The 25,123-nt window shown below is 55.1% G+C and overlaps 3 protein-coding genes across 12 annotated transcripts in view; 1 reads left to right on the plus strand and 2 right to left on the minus strand.

Annotated features, from left to right (window-relative positions):
- The window catches only part of MPRIP (myosin phosphatase Rho interacting protein), a 127,950-nt gene extending 119,048 nt beyond the window's left edge, over window positions 1–8,902 (plus strand). For 5 of the 10 annotated variants that reach the window (XM_057535296.1, XM_057535300.1, XM_057535297.1 and 2 more), the window contains 6 exons: window positions 1,056–1,215; window positions 2,080–2,199; window positions 2,858–2,944; window positions 3,452–3,614; window positions 4,604–4,689; window positions 8,235–8,902. In XM_057535296.1, coding sequence (XP_057391279.1) covers window positions 1,056–1,215; window positions 2,080–2,199; window positions 2,858–2,944; window positions 3,452–3,614; window positions 4,604–4,689; window positions 8,235–8,306 — 688 coding nt within the window. In that variant the 3' untranslated portion in view covers window positions 8,307–8,902. Of the gene's footprint in view, window positions 1–1,055; window positions 1,216–2,079; window positions 2,200–2,857; window positions 2,945–3,451; window positions 3,615–4,603; window positions 4,690–5,153; window positions 5,219–8,234 lie in introns of all 10 variants that reach the window. The other 5 variants (XM_057535298.1, XM_057535305.1, XM_057535299.1 and 2 more) reach the window with 4 other exon arrangements.
- Window positions 1–25,123, minus strand: part of FLCN (folliculin) — a 59,566-nt gene that overhangs the window by 3,246 nt on the left and 31,197 nt on the right. The window lies entirely within an intron of this gene.
- PLD6 (phospholipase D family member 6) lies at window positions 19,378–23,869 on the minus strand. Its single transcript, XM_007174204.2, has 2 exons — window positions 23,452–23,869; window positions 19,378–20,738 (listed from the first exon to the last, which is right to left on the minus strand). Exons 1-2 carry the CDS (start codon window positions 23,867–23,869, stop codon window positions 20,491–20,493), a joined length of 666 nt encoding a protein of 221 aa, XP_007174266.2. The 3' UTR covers window positions 19,378–20,490.

The following is a 25,123-nucleotide window of genomic DNA, read 5'->3' on the forward strand; positions in this document are numbered from 1 at the left end:
GTGGCCCTTGGGGGCCGGGCCGGAGGGAGGTCCTTCGGGGGCGGGGCGGCACCTTCCCTGTAAGAGCCACAGAGACTCGGGTCCCCAGGGTGGCGCGGGTGGAGGCCCGTGGGCGCTGAGGCTGCTCAGAGCCGCTGCTCTCATGGCCCAAGTGGGCTCCTGTTACGGAGTCAGACGGAAACCAGTTACTAAAACGTAAAGAATAAGACGCGGCAGAGGAGATTTTATAAATACTGTCGGATCTTCAGGGCCGACCTCAGAGGCTACCCCAGATTCCTTCTGTCCCTCAGCCGCTGCTGCTTCAGGAGTTCGTGGGGAGGGCACGTGGTGTAGCGTGTGACACAGATGCTCTGTGGCAGAAGTGGCCACGACCCCTACATTTTTAAGAAGTGCGTGCGCCAGTTCTCTTTGCAGAGGCAAGGGAATGGGGAGCGTTCACCAGCACGGCCACTCTTCAGTTTTGCCCTCAGTGGAACTCGTGCCACTGGGAGCCCCTCGACTGGCTGCTGCGGGGGCCGTGCAGAGCCAGCCTTCACGGGGCTCTGCAGCGCACAGAATCAGGGTCTCCCCTCTCCCAGGCTCCCGTGCAGTGCAGTCAGGGCGCAGGTGGGTGGGCAGGCGGCCGGGAGCAGCTCACCTCGGCTGGAGGGGGTGTCGGTTCCACATCAGCCCTTCTCAAGTCCAGCGTGGCCGAGAACGATGACACGAGGCTTTGGTTTTCTGAACGTGGATCGAGTTGGCACAGTTAGTGCTAGAAACGGTCGCAGGTCTGACCTCTGTCTGACACAGCGTGTTTTGGGGTGCGTGGGTGAGGCCTCTCCTGACCCGGGGAGAGGAGTTCCGCCAGTGGGGGCTGTTCGACTGCTGGTAAGAGGACAGGGACAGAGCCGCCGAGCTGCACGGCCACTCGAGACCACAAGGTGCAGGGCTCTGCTCGCGGTCGCTCCGCTGTGTGGGTCTCGGCGTCCTTCAGGCTTCACGAAGGTGACCCTGAGCTTCTTAGAGGCCTGGGCCCCGGGGCGAGGGCAGAGGAGTGAGCAGTGCCCTCTCCCCAGGGAGGAGCTGCAGTCTGTGCAGCGCGAGCTGGAGGTCCTCTCTGAGCAGTACTCGCAGAAGTGCCTGGAGAACGCCCACCTGGCCCAGGCGCTGGAGGCCGAGCGGCAGGCCCTGCGGCAGTGCCAGCGCGAGAACCAGGAGCTCAACGCCCACAACCAGGTGCGCCGCCCTGGGGCCCCAATCTGCAGGCGTCTCCCGACGTCTGGCGTCACCGGGGTGTGGGCAGGAGCCCCCTGCAGCTGCTGGCGCTGAGCCCTCCCGCTCCGCAGCCGGCTGCCGGCCTCGCGGTCTGGAGGCTCCGAGATGTCTGTGCCTCCTCCCCTGTTGCTGGGCGGCACGGGTCCAGGTCTCCCGCCCCCACGGCCGGGACCGTGTTTAAACACCTCCCAGTCGAGACCATACGCTGCTCACATTTGATTCTGTCAGATTATTCTCTTAAAATGTGCCTGCTCCTTAGAAAACTGGGGTACATTTAAAATCCTGGCTAATGGAACAGCTCAAGGTAGGTCTAGTTTGAAAAAAGCTTCTCTGTGGGTACAAGACCACTCGTCCTTCCCCGGCACTGAGGAGACAGCCACGTTGGCCTGGCCCAGGCTCGAGGCCTCTGTGGGCCCACAGCTGCCCGTATGGGGGGGACACTCCGGCAGGACTGGTTCTGCTTGGTCACTGCGGTGGCCTAAGACGACCACCTGCTAGCTGGAAAGAAGGTACAGAAAGTGAGTGGTGAGGGTGGCAGGAGGTCCTGATCCTGCCGAAACTCAGGGGCACAAACCCTGGAACTGATTAACACTAGTCACGGTGACAGAACGGGGCTGAGGAGCATGAATTCTGCAGCTGCAGTTCCACAGAAGCATTAGGCCGTGTAAATGGCTTTGGCCAGGGTGTCCACACTGACTCTGAGATGCCACCGTGCACCGGCACCGCTGCAGGCCTCCCGTGCTGCACGCTCCCCTGGCCGCGCCCTGGGTTCGCGGCCAAACAGCTCTGTAGAGCACCCTGTTTGGTTGTGTTGCTGTCCCCCAGGAGCTGAACAACCGCCTGGCTGCCGAAATCTCACGGCTACGGACGCTGCTGACCGGGGATGCCGGTGGCGAGGCCGCTGGGTCACCTCTCACGCAGGGCAAGGACGCCTATGAGTTAGAGGTACGGCTCAGAGCCAGGTCCCTCTTTACCAGCTCACATCATACAAGCCCCACCTGGGGACTGGGGGGGTGGGCCTCTAGCTTGTGGACAGCAAGAGGGGGAGAACCTGGAAAGACCTGAGTCATGCCAGGACGCAAAAGAGAAGAGTTAGCTGCCAGGCAGCGTGGGACCCCTCACGAGGCCACAGGGACCTTTAACCCATCCTCACTCACCTGCCCTCCGCCCTTCTGTTCTACCGCGTCACAAACACTGACCAACTAAAATGAAACATTGAATAACTATGTGAACACTGCAGCTGCTTGAGATTCTTAAGGCTGTATTACTCAAGATCAGGAAGGTTCATTTTAAGTCAGAATGATTGTTTTTTATGTATAAGGTGTTCTTTTATGAAAGCATCTCTTCCTAAATGATGGGAGAGGCTGACCTGAGGTCTCTGCAGGACCCCTTCCTGGGCTCTGTGCCAGGAGCTCCCAGGCTGAGGACGAGGCTCTCGGGTCAGGAGGGGTCACGGCCATTTCTTCCTGACAAGGACAGGGAGAAAGCTGCCTGCCCACTGGCGTGTGGAGGGGAGTCCTCCGTGTGGCTCAGTCTTTGCTTTCGAGGCCCTGGCAGTCGCTCTGCTCCTAAACGTGAGTCTCTAATTTCTCTCTCTTTCTAGGTCTTATTGCGGGTCAAGGAATCAGAAATTCAGTACCTGAAACAGGAGATCAGCTCCCTCAAGGATGAGCTACAGACGGCGCTGCGGGTAACGCATGTCCCCACCAGTGGACCTGGGGGATGGGCTCTGGGTGGGGCGGGGCCACGCGTGTCCAGAGTCACATGTAGCAGCTCTGGAGTAGATTTCACTTCCACGGGAAGAATGGCAGCCTGCAGGCGGGCGCGGCAGGAACAAGGGGCCGTCCCCGTGCCCGCCATGTGCTGGAGCAGGGACCCAAGACCCAAGCACACTATTGTCTCCTGCGGGCGCTCCTGGAGGCCAAGTCACTTAGGGGATCCAAGACACAGGGGTTTTCCAGCCTGAAGTCACACGGAGGTCCTCGGGGCTCAAGGCGGCACCAGCCTGGCTATAGCCCGGGGCCCTGCCATGCCTGTTTCACTCTGTGTCCAGTTTCTGCCTCTGGAAGGTGGGGGTCAACCTGCCTTCTCTGCTGCCGGGCCCGTCCCCAGTCACCCCCGAAGCGCTCTGGCCCCAGGAGGACGGGCCACCCAGCCTGGCTGTAACTGCTCTTTGCTCTGCCCTTCTGTCCCCAAGGACAAGAAGTACGCTAGTGACAAGTACAAGGACATCTACACAGAGCTCAGCATCGTGAGGGCGAAGGCCGACTGTGACATCAGCAGGCTGAAGGAGCAGCTGAAAGCCGCGACCGAAGCACTGGGTGAAAAGTCACCGGAAAACACCCCCGTGTCCGGATACGGTGAGTCCTCCCGGTCTGGATTCTGACTCAGTAACTCGCGGTGATTTAGTCATGGAGCTGCTGGCGCTTGGTTCAAGCAGAGGAGTCCTTTTCTGTGTCAGTCTCACTTCCTGGTAGGGAACAGCTGGGGGGTGGCAGGCGCCCGGCTCTCGGGCCCTCCTGGTTGGGAAGCCCTTCTCCTCCGACGCTGCACTGGTTGCCCTGAGGGACAGTCATACCTCGGTGTGTGTGTTCACAGTGACAGCCGGCTGTGATTCCCATTTTCCTGAATAATTCATTCATTCTGTAAGCAGCTCTCGCTGGTTCTTGATCCTGGGGTTTTACCATAAAACCTGCAAAAGGCCATGGGGGAGGGGATGGGGGGGACGCTGCCTGCTGAAGAGATGCCCTAGCTCACCACCCGCTTCCTCTCGGCCGGCAAGGATCCCTCCTCGCCAGTCTGCATCGCTGCTGGGCGGGCACGTTACAGGTCTTCCCGAAGGCAGGCAGGCCACGTGCAGCGAAGCCCACATCAGACCGGGGACGGGATGGTGACACTGGCTGCTTCCGAGGAGGAGTCTGGGGGCCAGCGGATTTAGGGTTAGGAGTGAGCACGTGCAGCCTGTGACCCTTCTGAACACAGAGGGGCACAGAGCTGGCCCTGCCTCCACGGTGGGGGGCTGAACCGTGCGGCCACCGCACAGCTCTCAGCAAGTGAGGGAGAGCGCCGTAAGTGTGGGAAGCTAAACCCAGAGCAGCCCGGGGCTCTGAGGAGGAGGGCGGCAGGTGTGCCCAGCAGCCCGGGGCCTCGCGTGCCTCCTCCAGGTCTCCCAGCGCCCAGAGCTGTTCCAAGAATCTCGTGTTGTACAGTTCTTTGTTTGGGATTCTCTTGGGTTGCTGAAGGAAACGTCTCACGTGTGGGTGATGATGATAAGCCTTGGAAGCCTTCAAACCCAAGTCTGTTCCCAGGGGGTTTACAAAACAGGCACTGGGTCTGCTTGTCTTCTCAGATATAATGAAGTCGAAAAGCAACCCTGACTTCTTGAAGAAAGACAGATCCTGTGTCAGCCGACAGCTCAGAAGCATCAGGTCCAAGGTGAGTCTGGGGTCCAGCCCCTGGGTATGTAGAGCCCACCTAGGGCCGCAGCAGAGGGTCCCCAGGGTCCCAGAACTCACCGGCCCCACGCGCTTACCCTGCTGGGCCAGTTCCAGGGGCTTCGCACTGAGTGTGTCCCTCGCCCAGCAGTGGGACCATCTCCTGCCAGCGACAGCAGAGGGCCAGGCCCACAGCAAGCAGGGCACGGGTGAATCCCCTCAGACCGGCACCCTGCTGGGTCGGTCCTGCCCCATCTGGACTGCTCCTTGCATGTCCCTAGTTCATGCCGACGCCGGCTGCCTTCGAGAAACAAAGCTGCCCGCGCCCCTTCCCCCTCAGCGTGTGCCCTCCGCCCCCGCGTGCTCCTCTGTGGGAAGGTGGGTTGGAGGGTGGGGGTGACCAGCATGTTGCATTTAGGATTTATTGTGTGTGTGTCTTTTGTTTTCTGCTCTTTCCCCCGACAGTCCGTAATTGAGCAGGTCTCATGGGATAACTGAAACGACCCGCTTCCCGGTCCCTTGTCGTGTAGGTAAACCACTCTCACCACCACCCGCCCGCCCGCCCGCCGCCCTCGAGAGGGTGCTACCTGCATGCACTGCTCACACCTCCATAGCGAGCTCCTTGTTTTCTGGTTACTTTCATTCCTCCTGCTCCAGCCGGCACGTACACGACCACGACGACGTTCCTTAACCTGTTGTGGGGTGTTAACTGCACTGTAACCTCCTAACCGAGGGGAGTCCCCCAGCTTGGTGCGCTGCCCATGGGGCCAGCATCTCGGCCCCGTCACATGCACGTCGAATGGTTTGTGCGCTCTCGTTCTTTGGGGGTACCGCTGCCCTCCGTCGGGAAGCAGAGTTCACAGAGCCGCCCACTGCTGAAGTACCCCCGCCCTCCACCCTGTTAACAGGCCCAGGAGGCCCAAGCCCAGCAAGCCAGGGAGCTGATACCTTGCACATGCAGCTCCAGAAACCACTCAGTAGAGCAAGATAACTGCGAGCGCTTGGGGCTGAGCGTTTCCCAGCCCCGAGGACCTCCGGTGCCTCCAAAGACAGGAAGCAGGGGCTGAGCGCTGGCTCAGAAACATCAGGCTGTCTGACCCCGACCCTGCCTGGACGCTCCCGACTCCCACGAGGCCCAGGCATCCGGGGCACACACAGTCACTCGTTCCCTAGTGGGTTCATCAGCTCTGCTGACCTGATCTCGCTGATTCTCTGATAAGGAAGTTGAGGGCAGCAGGAAGGGCTCAGAACAGGGGACGCTGGCAGGTGCACCCGGCTCACTTGCAGGCTGAGGGGTTTGGTTTAGGGAGAGTTTACGGAAGGAAATCCAAGTAGTTTGCACTTAATATGTTAATTTCCCTACAGTCCTGGCTCACTTATCACCAGAAATGGTTTAAGGCCTGTTCAAAAACTTAGTTTGGGCTTTTTTCTTTAAACATGAAAAACGTTCTGTTTAGCAGAAGGGAAACGTGTTCTTGGTTTACAGTTTTCTTGTTGATGATTTTTACTTCTATTTGAGGCTGAACTGTAGCTGCTGCAAGTTCACCGTGAGTGCTTTTTGGGCCTTTTGCCTGTAAATGACATATGACAAACACTTCTGCTTAGGGCCCTTCCAGGGAAGCCTTGCTCCAGCAAGCCCGCCCCGTCAGGCGGACCATGTGTCGGGGGAGGGAAATAAAGAAAAGTGCTTTGCAGGAATCCCCTGGTGGTCCAGTGGTTAGGACTTAACTTGGCGCTCTCACTGCTGGGGCCTGGGTTCGATCCTTGGTCGGGGAACTAAGATCCCAAAAGCCACACAGTACTTTGGGCTCTGGACGAAGGGCCAGAAGATAAGTGTGGAAAGACCTCTGTCAATAAGGGCCTTTGGCCATGAGATGTGCTGGCACACGTGTGCTGCCGTGTAGATGGCAGCTTCTACGCTGGCCAGGAGCTCGCTAAAGCAGAGGCCAGGAATGAGGGAGGAAACTGTCAGGCACACCCACGAGGGTCTGCAAGGCCGGGACCCAGATGAGTGTTGGGAGAAGCCCAGGCGCGGGGTTTCCCAGAGTTGTGTTTGTTTGCGACATAAGAGCAGTGCTCTCGGTGTGTGGGGACAGCCCTGCTGGCCCAAGGAGGAAGCTGGGGCCCTTACGGTTCACCCTCAGGGACACCAGCCATGATGCTGTGTCTGTAACGTGCCGTCAACAGACACTTGCACGGCTCTGTGTTGCCCTTTTTCCTGATTGTATTTGGACACCGTTGCACCTCCCACGGGAAGATGGGAACTAAGTTGCCCAAAAACCACCGGTCACTGGTGCTTTCTGATACAAGGTCTGATGTGTACAGATGTCTACCTTTCACGTGTGTTGTCTCCGTACCTGCCTCCCTCAGAAGGATAGAAAAGGCTCAGCCCCCATCACGTCAGAAAGCTCGTTGCCTGAGAGCAGCTGGGCTTTTCTGGGATGGAGGCCCCCGCCTGGTTGTCTTGAGCGTGGAGTCACGGAGATGCTGGGGGTGCGGGGCAGCGCGGGGTCTGCTCAGGCTCTACCCTCCCAGCCGTGGTGAGCGGCTGCAGAGCAGGGGTGATCACCAAGCGTGTGTGACAGTGCACGGAGGGAAAAGCTCTGTCCCTCAGGACTCAGCAGTGGTGGTGTGCTGCCACCCAAGGGAAAAAGTCCCCAGCTAGAGCAGTGCGGTGTGGCAGGTGACGGGGCCCAGCCCTTGGATGAGACTGGCTGCTGTGTAGACGGCGGCCGTGTAGATGGCAGCCCTGACCTGAAGCAGGCGCACTTGGGACGAGAGTCCCGAGAGCACGTGAGGCAGTCGTGGGCGTTAATAGATGTCAGCATGGGACGTGGATTTGTCCTCTTCCTCTGACCAGTGGCATCTAAATTAAAAAATACAGGCAAGCAGAGCTGTCCTGGGTGAAGCTGGGGCCCCAGGGGAAGCGGGTCTGCTCTGAGGTGGAGGCTGGGCTCCGCTTCACCTGCTGATTGTGGGCCGGCCCCGGTTCCGCCGCCTCGGTGAAGCCTGGACTTGCCACGCAGATCCGATGGCAGTGAGGCACCTTCGTTCCCAGTCGTGCTCTGAGGTGATGCTCCTTTTCTCATCCAGAAATTTAAGTCTCTGTGAAGAGCCTCCCAGAGTAATGGGCTTCCGTTCTCAGAGTCTCAGTAAACAAACCGACATGTTCCCACCGCCACGTTCCCAAATCCCCGGGGCAGTGAGAGAGTCCAACAGGGTTTGTGATCGGTGCAGCAGGTGCTGCCAGCGTGCGGCCGCGAGAGACCAGACGTGGATGCGGACGTAGCGGGCATCTTCATGTTCCTGGCAGGGTCTCCTCTCCTGGCTCCACTGGTCTGATCCCTGCTTGTCGAGAGAGAGCCCTAAGCTCAGCATTGGTCTTGTTTCTTTTTCCTTCTCATCTAGTAACACCACCACCTTGGGGGTCGTGGCCCTTCTAGCACGCCCACTAACCCTCCGGGAGCCCCGAGCCGCGCCTCTCGCCGGATTGCCGCCCGTGCCAAGCGGGGCCGCCGGCTAATGGCCTGTCTGTTTCTCCACCAGAGTCTGAAGGAGGGCCTGACGGTGCAAGATTGCCTGAAGCTCTTTGAGTCCAGGAACCTGGAGCGCGACTAGCTGCTCCCCTGCAGCTGAGACGCAGCCTCCCTGGCCTGCGGCCGTCGCCCTCACCTGCACCTTCGATTTCTGTTACCGTTATCGTTGTTATCGTCCTCAGTAACTGCGGTATGGATGCGTGACAGACTGGTCTGTGGGTTGCTCACATCACTCCCTGTTGTGTTTATCGAAGCTTTTCCCCATGGTTGTCTATGACCAGCCCAGCCGAGGGGCCGAGCGCACGCGGCTCTCCCCCGTCGCCCCCGCGCTCACGTCAGTATTAAGGCCCAGCAGCCTGTGATAAGCTAGCTCTGTCTCGCCCAGTGCGCGGTGGGGTCAGGGCCCGGGCGGGTCCCTGGGAGAGAACCGGCCACGAGGCGTGGAGGCGTGTGCTGCGGTCCCAGCGCTGACAGCTGGTAGCCTGCGGGGGGGAGCGTGGCCTAGAACCTTGGATGTACCACCTTTGGGCTTCAGAGAACAGCATTTTGTATTTGTTCCACTAATGCCGCTTAGAACCATACCCCAGATACTCGTGGTAAACCTTTCACAACCTGGAAAATGTTGAAAGCAGCCATTCCTATTTTTGTTTGTTTTTTATTAAATCTTGCACAAAACCAGGCCCCTCTCATTCCTTCCTACGCTCGCTTCTTTCTTGGTCACCAGGAAGCCTGGTCCTTTCATACTCGGTAGATGCTGGCCTGCAGCCCGTGGCTTCAGACTGTGAGCACAAATAACGAAGAGTTTCCCTCAGAGAGTACGGTTGACAGGAGACCCTGTGTTAAGTCGAGAAGGTTAGAGCAGACGTTGGAACCAGATGAGAACTGGCCATCGTGACGTGCTCCTAAGTCTCATTCAGTTCACCTGAGATCTGAGGCCGTGCGGCACTGGGGGCGCCTGCACCGGGCCCGGACCGACAGCTCTGCTTCCTTAGTGGTCTGAGTAACAACTTTTTAACCGCCACCAGCCACTCCACAGCACTTCTTCAAAACCTCTGAAATTGGGGTTTCTATGATGGCCCCATGAAAACTCCTCATCCTGTTAGGACGGGGAGCATGAGAAAGCCCACCAGGCGGGAGCCAGCGCAGACGCCCGGGCGCTGGGGGGCAAGGCCTCCTGGCCTCATGGCAGCTGTCGGCACCCTGCCGCCTGCTAGCGCACTTCCGCTCTGCTCACTGCTTGGGTGAGCGCCACAGTCTCGGGTACGTGGGTGCTTCGGGCGTGAAAACGTAGAAATCATCTTGCTCAGTTTTTAGATTAAGTGAACGCACGAGGTCATTTGGAGAAAAGTCCTGGAAGGGCAGGACAGAGGCCTTCATTTGGGACCTGCGAGAAGTGCAGCTCCCGTGCCGTCTTCGCACTGGATGGTCTCAGAGCTCCTGGCTGCAGTGGGCCTTCCGTGCTCACGAGCTGTTCAGAGTCTCACACCACACCAGTCACTCGTTTGCCGCTATCCTTCCATGTTTTTAAAAGCAGAGTATATCAGCTCCTTTCATTCTGCTCATCAGACACCCCCGCCGTGTAGACTGGCGCTGTCTCCAGAGTGGTCTGTGAGCGTGTCATCGAGGGCAGCGTGACAGGTGCCCTGGGGATCTGCTGGGCGGGCCTCTCCCAGGCTCGCGCGGCTGTTCGGGTGCCGTGACTGGGGCTTCGTGTCCCTCCTCCGAGCATGCACCTCGTCAGGCCGGGTTTGCCCTGTGCTGCCCCTGCTGCCCCTGGGGGATCTCCGGCCCTCCCAGAAGGGCAGGGTCCGTGCACAGAGTTGGGTTTCGTCTGCCCGTAGACGTGAGCGTTTGGATTGTGCAGTGCTCCTGATTAGGTCAAAAGAGCATTTTATTCACGTGTCTTCATCAGTTATCTTTTGAGGTCTGACCTCAGGAATCCTGGGGAACAGGTGTCGGCAGCAGCACCCGGGGCTTGCAGGCAGAGGTGGCCAGGAAACGCGCTGCAAAAGCTCAACCAGCCGAGCAACGACCCCCGGCCGTGCTGGGCATCAGCACGTGGTGACAGCCGCCGTCTGGTTCGGAACCAGGTCTGAGCTTCGGGCTGGTGGGAGCAGGCGGGACAGGACGGCGAGGGTCTCTGCTCTGCATCTCGCTGTCCCACCTCAGCCCCCGCCACGCAGCGTCCTCCGGACTCTGCCTGCGAGCCCCCAAGCTCCCAGGCAGCAGCTGAGCTGCCGGACTCCAGAAGGAAGGAAGAACCCGTGGGCGGAGATTGAGCTGGTGTCTGCGCTGGCCGAGAACAGGCCCCCGGGGGGCTGCGGACAGGGAGGCGCGGGTGACCGCGAGCCCAGGCTGCTCCTGGCACGCCCCCAGCACGGGGGGCGTCCCCACGGAGGGAAAGGTTCCCCTGGGTCGGCTCTTCACAGCGGTGACATTTTCCTGTGAACGTTTCTCCTTCATCTGGGACCTGCGAGCACCTGCAGCGAAGCCGAGCCCCACAGACCAGCGGGACGGCTGGACAGGCTCACGCCACCTGACGGTTCTGTGAACACCTGCATCCCTGCAGTGCAAGTGCGCCGGGCTCGCGGTCTCCTCCGCTCCGACGTGCTGCCGTGGCCTGAGCAGCTCTGAAGGCCAGTGTTCCAGGTGCCCGTGCTGGCTGCAGCGTGCCTCGCGGGCTTGTGCCACGGCGTGTGAGAGCCAGCGTGGCTTTCTAGGACGAAGCGATGGCTGTGCTGGGGTGACCGGCGGAGACCGAGGACGAGGGAAGGCCCAGCCTCTTGCCAGTCACGGGCAGCCTGTCATTCACGGTGTCCAGACGCAGGCAGCGGCTCACTGACCCGACAGCTGGGCACCGAGGCCTCGTGGAGGCCAGGCTCGGGAAGAGAGGGAACTGCCTGAGAGCAGTTCTGACAGATGAGGCCACGAGACAAGACCTACGGTGTCAGCACTCACAGCGACGTCTATTTAATGCCGCTTCTCTGCGAAGGAAACACCATCTTCTCATCACTGCGCCTGGCGGCCCCCTCCACATCCTCTGGGTGGGGCGGCACAGCGCCTGCCCCCTCCGAGGGGCCTGGAGGGTGAGGGCTCCCCCTGGAACCTCCTCTGCAGCCGGTGCCAGGTGCCGGGGTCCCCCAGCTCTAGCCGGTGAGACCTGCGCGGGCACCCCCGGGGTGTCCCCCGCTGGGAGGGGCAGGCAGACGGGTGTGCGCGTTCTCCTCGCGAAGGCACTGGCTCCCGCTCCCCCCCGAGGCCGCGGCGTCCCCCCGGAGCACCATGAGCCAGGCTTCCCCCGCCGCTCGCCCGTGACACGGTCTTCTCCAGGGCCTCAAAGCTGTTCCCCATTAGAGAGTAAAATGAACACAGCACGCCAGCAGTTCTCTTTCCTGACAAGAAGTTTGCTCATCACTGTTCTCAAGAAGCTTACTTTCAAGACGCGATTTCATAAACAAGATACTAGACACTAGCCCTTTATCACCTAGAAAGGGGAGGAGACTGAAGTGTTGCCAGAGTTTTACAAAGGACTGGGAAGTGTGTAGTATGATACTCAAAAAGAAGGAAATACTAGAAGGAAAAAAGATCTGGCCCCTTAACTGGAAGCTTCTCTCCTCCGGAAACTGCAGTCATTCGGAATGTCTCACACCCCAAAGTCCTGGACAGTTGAGCTCTTGGTGTTTCATGTTGACTAGGAACTTGCTTTATGAACAGATTTTACCTGTTGCCCTAGCATTTCCTCCACTCAGCCGAAACTAACGAGGTCCCGGCGCCCTGGTGCTGCAGCCCCACCCGTAGGAGAGGACTTGGGAGGTGCTGCTGAGAACCGACTTCTTCCGGAGGTTTCACTGCAGGCATCTGCACACCCATCTTGTCCACCTGTGATCGTGGGTGCTCCTTCATCCCGCCATTCTGAGACAGGATCCTGGACGGCTCCAGAGACGCGGAGGAGCCGCCAGGGCGCCGAAAGGCATGAGCGCAGGTGTCGGACTCCCAAGTCTAGGAAAGGTCTCCCTCGCCAGAGGTCAGGTGAAACGTAGCGCCCGCCCCTGCTCTCGGCACCAAGCGCAAGACGCTGGGGACACTCCCGCCGCAGCAGGCCCAGCCCGGCTCTCCTCAGCCTGCTCTCGGGAGGCGGGGTTGCACTTTAGTTTTGTGTATTTTCACGTGTGTACACTTTCGCAAGGCCGTACTTTCCACAGCTGAAAACTTAAATAAGCAGCAGCCTTAAGTGAGGTCTCAGAAACCACGTGTTTTGGGTTCTTTGATAGGAAGACAGGACAGAAACCCAGTATGGAGATGAACTCTTGTCAGTCTCTCAAGTTTTGTCTGCTGGAAAAGACCGGTCTCATTCTTCTGCCCTTTTGAGAACAGTGAGTTTCTTCCTGTTTCTCTGTAAAGGGAAGCGGTCTCCCCTCCCTGAGGTCTGTCAACAGAAGACCCTCAGCAGAGCAGGCCCAACCTGTGTCCCCGACAGCAGCTCAGACACACTGTGTCCATTCCTTCCAGGGCCCACGGGACCCCGCACACCCCGTGCAGCTCCCAGTTCCTCTGTATTTAGAAAAACCGGGGTATTATGCAGAGCAAGCAGTGTAAATATTACTCAGAAGTTACTGCATGGATTTCTGTGACAAAGTCTGTGTGGGGTTTTTTTCTTTTTTCCTCATACAAGCATCGCTTTCTAAGATAGGAAGAACAGCTTTGGGTACAACATTGAATCCCACTCAACATTACAGGGAAGTGTTTTTAATGACTTGTGTTACCTTTCGTAAAGCTCTGGCCATTTAACAGGTGGTTTTGTTTTTCCCTGAAAGATCTCGGTTGTACTTGTTCCTCATTCTTGGCAGAGCCATTCAAAGTGTTGAGAAAAATCAGGAGGAGGAGGAACACAGGAGTTGCTCTTGCCCAGATCCTGCACACAGTGACTTAGGACCTGCAGGAGACCCAACGCCTTGGGGTCTAAGTCAGTGACCCGTGGCCACCTGCTGGGGGCTGCGTGGGAGTCCAGCCAAGCGCTGGGTTGTTGTGTGTGACGGCATGGACGCTGCAAAACTCGTAACGCTGTTCTTCTACGATGTGTGCCCGTCAGGTTGGTAAGCATACTTGAGAACTGGGCCGTCCAGGCCTGTGGGACGAGCCGGGAGGGCAGTCTGAGCTCACGCAGAGCAGCCTTCAGACCCACGGGCGCCTGCTGCCCATCACGTTTCCAGCCATCCGCCCTCTCCCCTTTACAGCTAGCTATGTCACCTGTTTCAGTTTTATTTTATAGAAAGCTAGGAATAGGTTACAAAGAACACTAAATTCATTCTTGTGTTATGCTTGTATCACAAAACCAATTAAAATGGATTTTAGGATTTACCTTTAGTATTAACAACGTATCTACTGACTTACTGTTAGGATTCAAAACCAGTTAAGTGATTAAGACTTTTCCTAAGTAATATTTATAAAATGTAAAGTTTCTAAGTGGCTCCTCAACAATCAGAACCCTCAGTGATCTTTCTCACAAATATGATCTTCTATCAGGTGAATGTCTCAATCCAGCTACTTGAGACAAAAGCATACTATGCCTAGCTGCTGGCGGGGTGGGGGCAGCATACGAACAAAGTGGGAAAGCGTAGGTAGTTTCTTCTACTGTGACAAGTTCGGGAATAATTCACAGCAACAATCACTTCTGCCACAGCTAATTTTTCACAGGTGGTACATGTTCAAAGAATAAGCTTGTATAATTTTTACTGGTGTTTAATTTCTGTACTAACGCTGAACAATAATGTTCGCCAGGCTGAAGTGGCGTGGAGACCCACCGCGTGCCCCCCCCCACCCCTGGCGGCCCCCGGGAGGGGCCCATCTCCCGTGGGACTGCAGGGCCTCTTGAAGAGAAGAGCCTGGTCAGCTCGCTGCTCTCTGACAATTCAAGACTTTTACGGTTTAGTTTGAGGCTCTTTTTTAAAAACAGAATTTCCGATCAGCTGCTCACTACAACTGAAGTGTTACTTTGTCAAAATATTTATTCCTTTGTGTGACATGCTAGATTCTCATGGATGTAGCTGATCATTTCTACTGTAAATATTACCTAACTTTACATAAACAATATCATAATAAACTATTTTTGCATCACCCTTGGCATGCTGTGAACGAGATTTTGTTTAACGGAAGAACATGACGCAAAATAGGCATTTAGATCAAAAGTCAGAAGGCTGGTCAGGAACCTAGAGATTTATAATGGATCTTTGGTTTGTTTTTACTTTTATAAAATCTGCTTTTTAAGTTTTTGGATTAGTTGTCAACATTTTAAAATGAGGAGATTTCACATGTTCACACACAACGAAGAGTTAGAAATATTTTACATCCATAATCTAATTAAGGTACATTGGCTGCTACAGAAACTTTCAGGGGGCCAAAAAGACACTAAGAAATACAAGAAAAAGAAATATAACTCCCCCATACCTGCCCCTTCATTCGGAGATTTACAGTATTTTTACTTTTTGTTTAAAAAAGAAAATGCATTTTTCCTCATGACCCAGTACGCACATACATACACCCCAGCCACAATCCAAAATTTCACAAAATAATGCACCCTTCCTAGGACACACACTGACGTCTCTATCGCATTTCATTTTTTAAAATTCTGGTTGTGACCCACTAAATAAATTTAAAATAAGAAACTGGTTTTTTTTCCCCAATATTGTCACAACCTTTGGAGTAAAACATGTGAAAATGACTGCAGAATCCAAACTTTTACTCAGATAAACACAAACAAATTCAAGTCTGACTCTACCTATTAGAAATCAACTTGTGGAATCTGTAAAACTTAACAAAAATAAACGAGTACAGACACATAAAAGAAACATTTTCAGTACTATTCCAATTGTTCAAAGATGTTTCAGTTGTTTTTCACCCATTAAAAAAAATTATTCTTGGGCTTCCCTGGTGGCACAGTGGTTGAGAATCCGCCTGCCAACACAGGGGGCACGGGTTCGAGCCCTGGTCCGGGAAGATCCCACATGCCGCGGAGGAACTAAGCCCGCACGCCACAACTACTGAGCCTGCACTCTACAGCCCGTGAGCCACAGCTACTGAGCCCGTGAGCCACAACTACTGAAGCCCACACGCCTAGAGGCCGTGTGCAGCAACAAAGACCCAACGCGGCCAAAAATAAATAAATAAATAAATTTATAAAATTAAAAAAAAATTATTCTTGTCAAGCATAGTTTCAGGACACTGGTCTAATATGATGGTGTTTTAACAGCTTTAACACTATTAAAGCTGTGTACGTGCAATTTTAAAAACCAGTAGGCATTTGGGAAAGTGATAAAAGACACTCAACAAGCTAGGCACAGAAGTGAGCTTCCTCAATATTAAAGGAGAGGGACTTCCCTGGTGGCGCAGCAGTTAAGAATCCACCTGCCAATGCAGGGGACACGGGTTCGATCCCTGGTCTGGGAGGATCCCACATGCTGCGGAGCACCTAAGCCCGTGAGCCACAACTACTGAGCTCGTGTCCTGCAACTACTGAAGCCCATGTGCCTAGAGCCTGTGCTCCACAACGAGAAGCCACCACAATGAGAAGCCCGTGCACCGCAACAAAGAGTAGCCCCTGCTCGCCGCAACTAAAGAAAGCCCACACGCAACAAAGACCCAACGCAGCCCCCCAAAATAAATAAACTTAAATAAATAAACAAATGAAACCTAATTAAGCTTAAAAACTGCACAGCAAAGGAAACCGTCAACAAAACAAAAAGACAAGCTACTGAATGGGAGAAAATACTAGCAAATGATACGACTGATAAGGGGTTAGTATGCAAACTATAATCAATATAAACAGTTTATACAACTCAACATCAAAAAAGCAAACAACCCAATTAAAAAATGGGGAGAAGACCTGAACAGAAGTTTTTTACAAATAACACAGATGGTTAACCGGCACATAAGCAGATGCTCAACACTGTCAATCATCAGGGAAATGAAAACTGAAACCACAATGAGATGGGACTTCCCTGGTGGCTCAGTGGTTAAGAATCCACCTGCCAACGCAGGGAACATGGGTTTGAGCCCGGGTCTGGGAAGATCCCACGTGCCGCAGAGCAACTAAGCCCATGTGCCACAACTACTGAGCCTGCGCTCTAGAGCCCCCAAGCCACAACTATCGAGCCTGGGTGCTGCAACTACTGAAGCCCGTGCGCATAAAGCCTGTACTCCGCAACAAGCGAAGCCACCGCAATGAAAAACCCGCACACCGCAACGAAGAGCAGTCCCCACTCTCCACAGAGAAAGCCCGTGTGCAGCAACAAAGACCCAATGCAGCCAAAAATACATACATACATAAACTAAAAAAAAAAAAAAACCCACAGTGAGATACCACTTCACACCAGTCAGAATGGCCATCATCAAAAACATCACAAATAACACACTTTGGTGAGGATGTGAAATAAAGAGAACCCTCGTACACTGTTGGTGGGAATGCAAATTGGTGCAGCCACTATGGAAAACAGTATGGCAGTTTCTAAAAAAAGTAAAAATAGAGCTACCATGTGACCCAGCAGTTCCACTCCTGGGTATATATCCAAAGGAGATGAACACACTAATTGGAAAAGATACATGCACCCCAACGTTCATAGCAGCACTATTTAAAACAGCCAAAATATGGAAGCAACCTAAGTGTCCATCAATAGATAAATGACTAAAGAAGATGTGGTACATATATGCAATGGAATACTACTCAGCCATAAAAAAGAATGAAATAATGCCATCTGCGACAACATGCATGGACTTGGAAAATATGCTCAGTGAAATAAGTCACACAGAGAAAGACAAATACTGTATGATATCACTTATATGTGGAATCTAAAAAATAAAATACACTAGTTAACATAACAAAAAAGAGAGATCTAGAGAACTAGTGGTTACCAGTGGGAAGATGGGAGGGGGAGGGGCAAGATAAGAGCAGAGGATTAAGAGGTACAAACTTCAATGTATAAAATAAGTTACAAGTATATTTAGTACAACACAGGAAATATAGCCAATATTTTATAATAACTGCAAATGGAATATAACCCTTAAATACTGTGAGTCACTGTCACACACCTGAAACTTACATAATACTGTACCTCAATTACACCTCCATTTTTAAAACTAATTTTTAAAAAAGTCAAATAATAGCTTTCTGTTCGTGAGGATGTGGAGAAAAAGGAACCCTGATACACTGTTGGTGGGAATGTAAAATGATTCGATCACTTTGGAAAACAGTCTGGCAGTTTCTGAAATGGTTAAACACAGTGATACGACCCAACAATTCCACTGCTAGGTATGTACTCAAGAGAGATGAAAACATGTCCACACGAACACTTGTATGTGAATGTTCACAGCATCATATTTGTAACAGACAAAAGGTGGAAACAACCCCAATGTCCATCAATTGACGAACAGGTAAACAATATGTGTTCTGTCCATACGATGCATTATTATTCAGCTATAAAAAGTAAAATACTGACACCTGCTACAACATGGATAGCCCTCAAAAGCACTACACTCAGGGAAAGGAGGCAGATACCAGAGACCGCATGTTGTGGATTCCATTTACGTAACACATCCACACCAGGTAAATCCACAGAAACAGGGTTTCTTTCTGGAGTGAAGAAAACACTCTGAAATCAGACAGTAGTGATGGCTACACAACTGTTATTATAGTAAATAACAACTCTGTTAATATACTAATAACTAATATTCTGTTAATATACTGTTACTACACTGAATTGCATATTTTAAAAGGGTGAGTTTTATGGTATGTGAATCCGAGTGAAGTGTTTTTTTAAACTAGTCAGTTGCTTTAAAAACCAATTCAGTACAACCAATACAGTGCTTTAAATACAATGGAACTGCACTGTTTGAACCCAACATGCTCGTGTATTTGACAGCTACGGGACAAACTACTACCAGGACATTTTTTTTTACCACAAGGGTTACATGAGTTTAAAATATTTTACACATTAACTGTGCCAGTGTTTAATTAACTTTGCCTGTCAGGTTTGTTAAGCTGCATCACTGCCCTGTAGTTAAAATACTGACTTGGAACCCGAATCACGAGGCTGGCCAGGAGCCTGTGGGGCGGGGGCGGGGGGCGGGGAGCAGTAAGAGGGGAGCCAACCTCGATGCCTCTTAGGGAGCAACCGCCAAGCCTCCTGGGGATGGATTCCCTCCTGTAATGGTTCCGTTCGTGACAGAATCTTGTGGACAAAGCGTGCAGCTTCGGACGACACGCCACACAAGCCCCCTCCCAGTCTCTTCCCCTCCGTGCTCAGGTCACTGCCCGGTGTCCCCTGCCCGCGGGATGCCAGCCACACTTCTGGGGGTCTCCTCAGTGTGCCTGCCCATCACTGGATGAGCCCCCAGACAACTGCCGCTCAGCACAAGCCACTGACTCGGCCTGAACTACCTTCCGAATCAAGAAAATACCGATGGTTCAGCTCACCTGCTTTCACGACCCGGAGACCTGGGAACCACGCAGCCTCGGCCGCGAACCCCTCTGGCTCTCCTGAAGACCCGGACACGCCGGGGTCGGCCTATGCCCTGCCCCCAGCCCAGCTGCCCCTCCTCACGCCTCTCCTGTCAGAGCGGGGCTCTGGTCACCTCGTATGGTCACCCTCCCTCAAGGGGACAGAACAGCCTCCAAAGTGGAGGCTGATCTTAGTGCTGTAGCCTCGTCAGCACCCAGGCCCTCAGAGAAAGTGTTGTTTTCCTTTCAGAAAGGCTGTTAATCTGGAACTTGATTGGATCAAATTCCCACCGCTAAGATGACAGTAACTAAAACAATATAAATAAAATTACACTAAGTAAAAAACTATGTGAGATGAGCTCACTTCACAACTTCTGCAACATCAACCTCAATGGTGGTCCGGTGCGCGCAGTGCTGGGACTGCGGACACCGCCCGCTTCTGGAATGAAGGTGCAGGCCCCGCGCGCGCCGGGCGGACACTCGGAGGACACTGGGGGTCCCCCAAGCAACACCCCCAAGTCTTCACTCCTCGAGAGGCTCCTGCCTTGGCCAACGGTTTCTAAATAGCTGGATGTTCCCCCCCACCCCGCCACCAAAAGTAGTTGTTTAATAAGTAGCCACTATTTGAAGGAACAAAAGGCAGAAACACACAACGCTACTCGGCTAGGGGAGAGCACGTTTATTCGAGGCGGCGGGCCCAGCTCAGGGGAGAAACACGGTCACTGTGAAGCCATGTCTGTGACTTCCAATCTGAGAGTACACCTTGGTTGAGTAAGAAAAGCTAAGCTTCGGGTTTACCTATCTGACACTCTAAGTCAGAGATAACTTTAAATCGAGAGGAACACGCCATGTGGGGGAAAAGTCCCCAGGGGCTGGGAGATGAGGGAGGAGACCCAGGGGTGCCCACCGGGTCTGAGCGACAGGAGAGAGCAACTGCTGTCCAGGTGTCTTCGGAGCTGCCTCCGGGACAGTTCAAACATGTCACATCCCTGCCCCGGGAACCAGGACAGCCCAGTGAGGCCACCCCTGGGTCCTGCCTCGGTGATACTGAGCAAAGCCACGAGTGTCGCGGTGAAGGTCAATTCTAAATGCACAACCGAATTTCTCTGAATGTGAGAATGCTAAAAGTTAAAATCCTAACACGTGGAAACAGGAGCAGCTTCTGGACACTCCTGTTTCCACGTGTTACGATTGCTCACTTCACCTCACATACACCAGGGGCTGCCAAGCACCAAGCTCTCAGTGCTCGTCCCTTCTACTGAGTGATTCCCAAGGATGGTGGCCACTCCTCCTCGCCGTGCCATCCCCCGCCCCGCCCCCCAGGAGCTGGAGACAGCACGGAGGGAGGGACCGTCACCCTCTGGCCATCCAGGTTCCGCCAGCCGGATGGGGGCTGAGGGAGCACTGAGGGGCCCGAGGGCTGGACCGACGGGTCAGGGGAAGCCAGGGAGGCCCCAGAACCAGGAAAGGGGCTCGGATCGGCCTCCGTGATGAGGCGGTGGCCCTCCCTGCACGCGCAACCCTGACGGAGGCACCCCGCGTTTGGTCCAAAACCCGGCCCTTCCGCTGCAGCATGGCCTCTTCCGCGTAAACCCCAACACTCTGCAGTGAACTGTGCCATTTAGCACAGGAGGGTTTAACGGGACTGGTTTTCCTCGCACAGAACGTGGACTCCGGCCCCGGAAGCGCGCGGCTCCTAGCGGGAATGTCGCCGTGGCCCCCGGGGGGGCGCTCCAGCTCGAGGGACGCCGGCCCCACCTCCCCACGTGCAGGCGTCTCAGCGACGTCTCCTGTTCTGAGGGAAAAAGGTGTACTTGGCGGGGTCAAACTCCTCCCAGATGCGCTCAAACTCCTCCCGGAAGAGCCGCACGTACTCCTCGTCCTCCGTGATGAGCACGTTCTCCCGGTTGTTCTGAATGGCCTGGGTGGTCCAGTTCAGCGAGCCAGTGATCAGCACCTTCCCGTCCACGATCGCGAACTTGTGGTGCATGTAGCCTAGGTCCTGGTCGTGCCGGACCTGGATCCCTGCAAGGAGTGAGACGCCACTGCTGCCTGTCGCCCCGGCTGAGCCCCCGGCTGGGTGCTCCACCTCATCACCCCCACGCTGGAGCCCTTCGCTCCCTCCCCCCAGCCCCCACCACCCATCGCTAGGGTTCAGGCTCCTTCTGCAGCACGCATGTGTTCACGTGACTGATCGTGCTTGTGTCCGGGTTCGCGGGCACCACCGCGTCCGGATGGTGACAGCGGTTGAGTCAGGCAGGGGCCCGCCCCACCAGCCCCAGGAGGAGGCATGGAGGACACAGAGGCATCGAGACGGGGAGGACGACAGAGCCGAGGGCCGGGTGGCAGCAGGGACGCGTGACTCAGTTCCTCTGGAAACATGCCCTACTCCCAGCCCCTGATCCGGGGCAGGCTCCCCACCCCCTCCAGGGCATACGACCCGCATCATCCTTCAGTTACTGGTTCCAGGACGACCCAGTGGCGACTGGTGCAAAACCCATCTGCTCGGGTTCACTTGCCCCTAAAGGGTCTCACTCAGGCCCAGAAGCAGATCCCCCTGCAGTCAGCACCTTGTAAGGGGTACAAGCCTGGCGGGGGGAACAGCGCAGGAGACACCAGGCCCTGGACCTGAAGCCGCGGCTTTGGCCCTGTGACCACCCCGCTCACACAGCCTCTCTGCCTGTTGTAGCTCACGGAGCCCTAGGTGCGCCCGGCAGCCCCTCCTCGTGACTCCCACCTTCGACCCCAGGATCGCCTGCCACTCCTCACACTACAGCACGGGCCCTCATGCATGTCACGCCGCGGGGCAGATGTCCCGCCCTCTGCACAGCCGTACCTGTCCTACGACATCTCCTGACCCTTCCGGGCACCTCCAGGACTCCTGCTCCAGTCAGCCTCCCACTGGGACTGTGCTGTTCAGCACTGTGTCCCCAGAGGCCAGAACCAGTCCAGGCAAACACAGACTCGCAGAGAGACCGGTTCAACAGTGAGTGACAAATGACGGCCCGGATGCCCTCAGAGGGCTATCAAGGTTTAGACGGAGTCTGGTCGCGGGGCCCTTTAAGGTTCTTCCCAAACCCGAGGTTCTACGGTTCTCTAAAAACCTAAACAAAATAAAACCGCTATGCCGAAACATTGCCAAGTTTCCCCATCAAAAGAACCAACAAGGGGCTTCCCTGGTGGCGCAGTGGTTGAGAATCTGCCTGCCGATGCAGGGGACACGGGTTCGAGCCCTGGTCTGGGAAGATCCCACATGCCGCGGAGCAACTAGGCCCGTGAGCCACAATTACTGAGCCTGCGCGTCTGGAGCCTGTGCTCCGCAACAAGAGAGGCCGCGATAATGAGAGGCCTGCGCACCGCGATGACGAGTGGCCCCCACTTGCCGCAACTAGAGAAAGCCCTCGCACAGAGACGAAGACCCAACACAGCCATAAATAAATAAATAAATAAACCCAAAGTTAAAAAAAAAAAAAAAAAGAACCAATAGATCAGGACAACACATAGCTACCAGGAAGAGCAGAAGTCAACGGTCCTCAACATTTACACTAGGTTTCCAACCCTGCCCACACGGAAGCAGACGGAAAAGCAGCAAAAGACTGAAGCGTGTTCCCATCAGGAGAGCGGGCAAGAGGCCCGTGCAAGCTGGGCTGAGAGCAGCCAAGACAGTTCTTAAAGGCCCCACGCGTCTTTCGGCCACAGCGGCCACCAGAATTGACAGGTCAAACAGATGCTGATGCAGGAATGTCCTTCCTGGGTGCCTCAGTGATTGAGAGAAGGGCACGAGGTTCAGACTCCGAACAGCTCACACAGGACACAACGTCACACTGAGGCAGGAGGAGGAAACAGAATTCACAGGTAAGGCAGGCTGTGAATTTAGAACATCTTCAAAATTATTCATACATTCGGGTTCACCTGTCCCCACCCCAGTGAGAGAGGCAGGCCGGCCAAAGACCTGACTTCCCTGACATTTTGCAGCTGGAGAAACAAATTAACTGCCACCAACTAAACATTTCAGCTCCACGTTGTAGTGTATTTTTAAAATTCATTTCAGGGCTTCCCTGGTGGCACAGTGGATAAGAATCTGCCTGCCAATGCAGGGGACGCGGGTTCGAGCTGGTCCGGGAAGATCCCACATGCCGCGGAGCAACTAAGCCCGTGCACCACAACTACTGAGCCTGCGCTCTAGAGCCCGAGAGCCACAACTACTGAAACCTGCGCGCCTAGAGCCCGTGCTCCGCAACGAGAAGCCACCCCAATGAGGAGCCCGCACACCGCAACAGAAGAGTAGCCCCCGCTCGCCGCAACCAGAGAAAAGCCCACTCGCAGCAACGAAGACCCAACGCACCCAAAAAATAAAATAAAATAAAATAATAAAATAAATAAATTTTAAAAAAATCATTTCAGAAGCTCCAAAATGAAATTCACTAACAAACTGAAGGGGAAAGGCCTTTTCCTCCCTTTGGTCCTTAAGCGGACGCAGCCTCTCTGCGCACCTGCGCCCTGACCAGCTTCTGCTGGCCGGCCTGCTTCCAGTCTCGGTCCCTCCCGGGGCTGTCGCCCAGGTTTCGGGCTCAGACGCTCTGCACAGAAGCTCCTCGGGAGGCCCTGGAGTTTCCCCAGACCTTGCAAGGCCGCCAGGGGACGCGAACGGGTCTCCCCGGTCCTCAGGCCCCCTCCCCAAACACCCCCACCATCCGGGTTCTGCCTCCCGCCTCCCCCGGCCCCGCGCCCGGCCTACCTGCCTTGCGGAGCAACCCGATCTGTGAGCCATTGAGGGCCATGTAGTCGCAGTCGGTGACCACGCGGACGCGCACCCCGCGCTGGTGCAGCAGCTGCACTGCGCGGCCCAGCTGCGGGCTGGAGAAGGCGAACAGGCAGAGCTCGAGGCTGGCGCGGGCTGCCAGCAGGGCGCGCAACAGGCGGCTCAGCGAGCTCTCACCGTGGGGCAGGCTGCACGGGCAGCCGGAGGGCGCGGCGCCCGGGACCCGCAGCAGGGCCTCGGTGCACGTCACCTGAGACGGGAAGAACAGCACCTCGCGCCGCGGCCGCTGCTGCCGCCCGGCCCACAGCCAGCGTAGCACGGCGGGCAGCGCCTCCAGGGCCAGCGCGAGGCCCGCGGCGATAGCAGCCACCACCTGCCAGCGTAACGGCTGCATCTCGCCCGCGGCGGCTGAGGCCCCGCCTGCCACGTGCGCCCGCCGCCCACTGCGCCTGCGCGCCCGCCTGCAGCCCACCTGCGCCTGCGCACTCAGCGCCCATCGCCCACTGCGCCTGTGCGGCCGCCGTCCACGGGCCACGTGCGCCCTCCGCCCCGGGGCACTTGCTCCGGCGCACTCGGCGCCCATTGCCCACTGCGCCTGCGCACCCGCCTGCCGCTTACGTGCGCCCTCCCACACTGTGCCTGCGCGCCCGACGCCCAGAGAACCCAGGAGACAAGCAGAGAAGACCCATAGTGACCAAAACTGGAACACCTTGAACGGCATGAATAATGCAGAATTGGATTATAACCCAAGTATAAATTATACACTATTTCTATAGTGAAGTAAATGAGTAAAGAAATGAGAGATGGGGGGTTGGGGGGTGGTGTGATGAATTGGGCGATTGGGATTGACATGTTTACACTGATGTGTATAAAATTGATGACTAACAAGAACCTGCTGTATAAAAATAAAATTCAAAAAAAAGAGAAAACCAAGTCCCAAGATAAAATTGATATAGCCAGATCATAACAATCAACTCACTTTCTAGAGTTTCATCTTTACCATGTTTTTAATGTTACATTTTATTGTTTTCTTTTAATTTTCCCTTTAAAAATGAACTTTTATTGGTATTAATAAATGTATTTAGATTTTTTTCAAGTTTCAAAAAAAAAATGAAAGAAATGAGAGAGAAGATACAATCTGCTGTACAGAAGAATTCCAAGTAATATTTAAATGCAGACGCTCCCTCCCAAAGGAGCTGCAACGAAATCTGCCCCTTTGAGGGGGAGCCCAGCTGAGCGACTGCCACCGGGAAAGAGGAAAGAAAACTCTGCCCGCAGAGAGCTGGCCAACACCGCCCTGAGCAGGTGAGGCTGACATCACCCGCGCTGAGAGGGTGTGATGAGAGGCCCCTCGCTTTGTGATCTCCCTGCCCGAAGCCCGTAGCCCCAGTTCAGTCCTGAGGTAAAACCCATCAGAAGCCGAGGTTGGAGGACATGCTGTCACTTTCCACAGGACTCCTGGCCAGTACTGTTCACGTCTGCCAAGGTCATGAAAGAAAGGACCAGCTGGGACATTGTCACAGATCACAGCAGACTGGGGAGACCTGACAACTACATGCATTGTGTCCTGGGACAGAAAGCTGACATTACTGACAAAACTGGTGAAATCCAAATAAAGTCTGGAGTTTAATTAATAGTAATGTACCAA

The sequence above is a fragment of the Balaenoptera acutorostrata genome, chromosome 20 (genome assembly GCF_949987535.1).
Source record: "Balaenoptera acutorostrata chromosome 20, mBalAcu1.1, whole genome shotgun sequence".
NCBI lineage: Eukaryota > Metazoa > Chordata > Mammalia > Artiodactyla > Balaenopteridae > Balaenoptera > Balaenoptera acutorostrata.

What these genes read in the sequence shown, in the direction of transcription:
- PLD6 (XM_007174204.2), bottom strand. Translation starts at nt 23,869, where the DNA reads ATGCAGCCGTTACGCTGGCAGGTGGTGGCTGCTATCGCCGCGGGCCTC. An exon ending in CGGGTTGCTCCGCAAGGCAG is followed by an intron (nt 20,739 to 23,451) that starts GTAGGCCGGGCG and finishes CACTCCTTGCAG; the next exon opens with GGATCCAGGTCCGGCACGAC.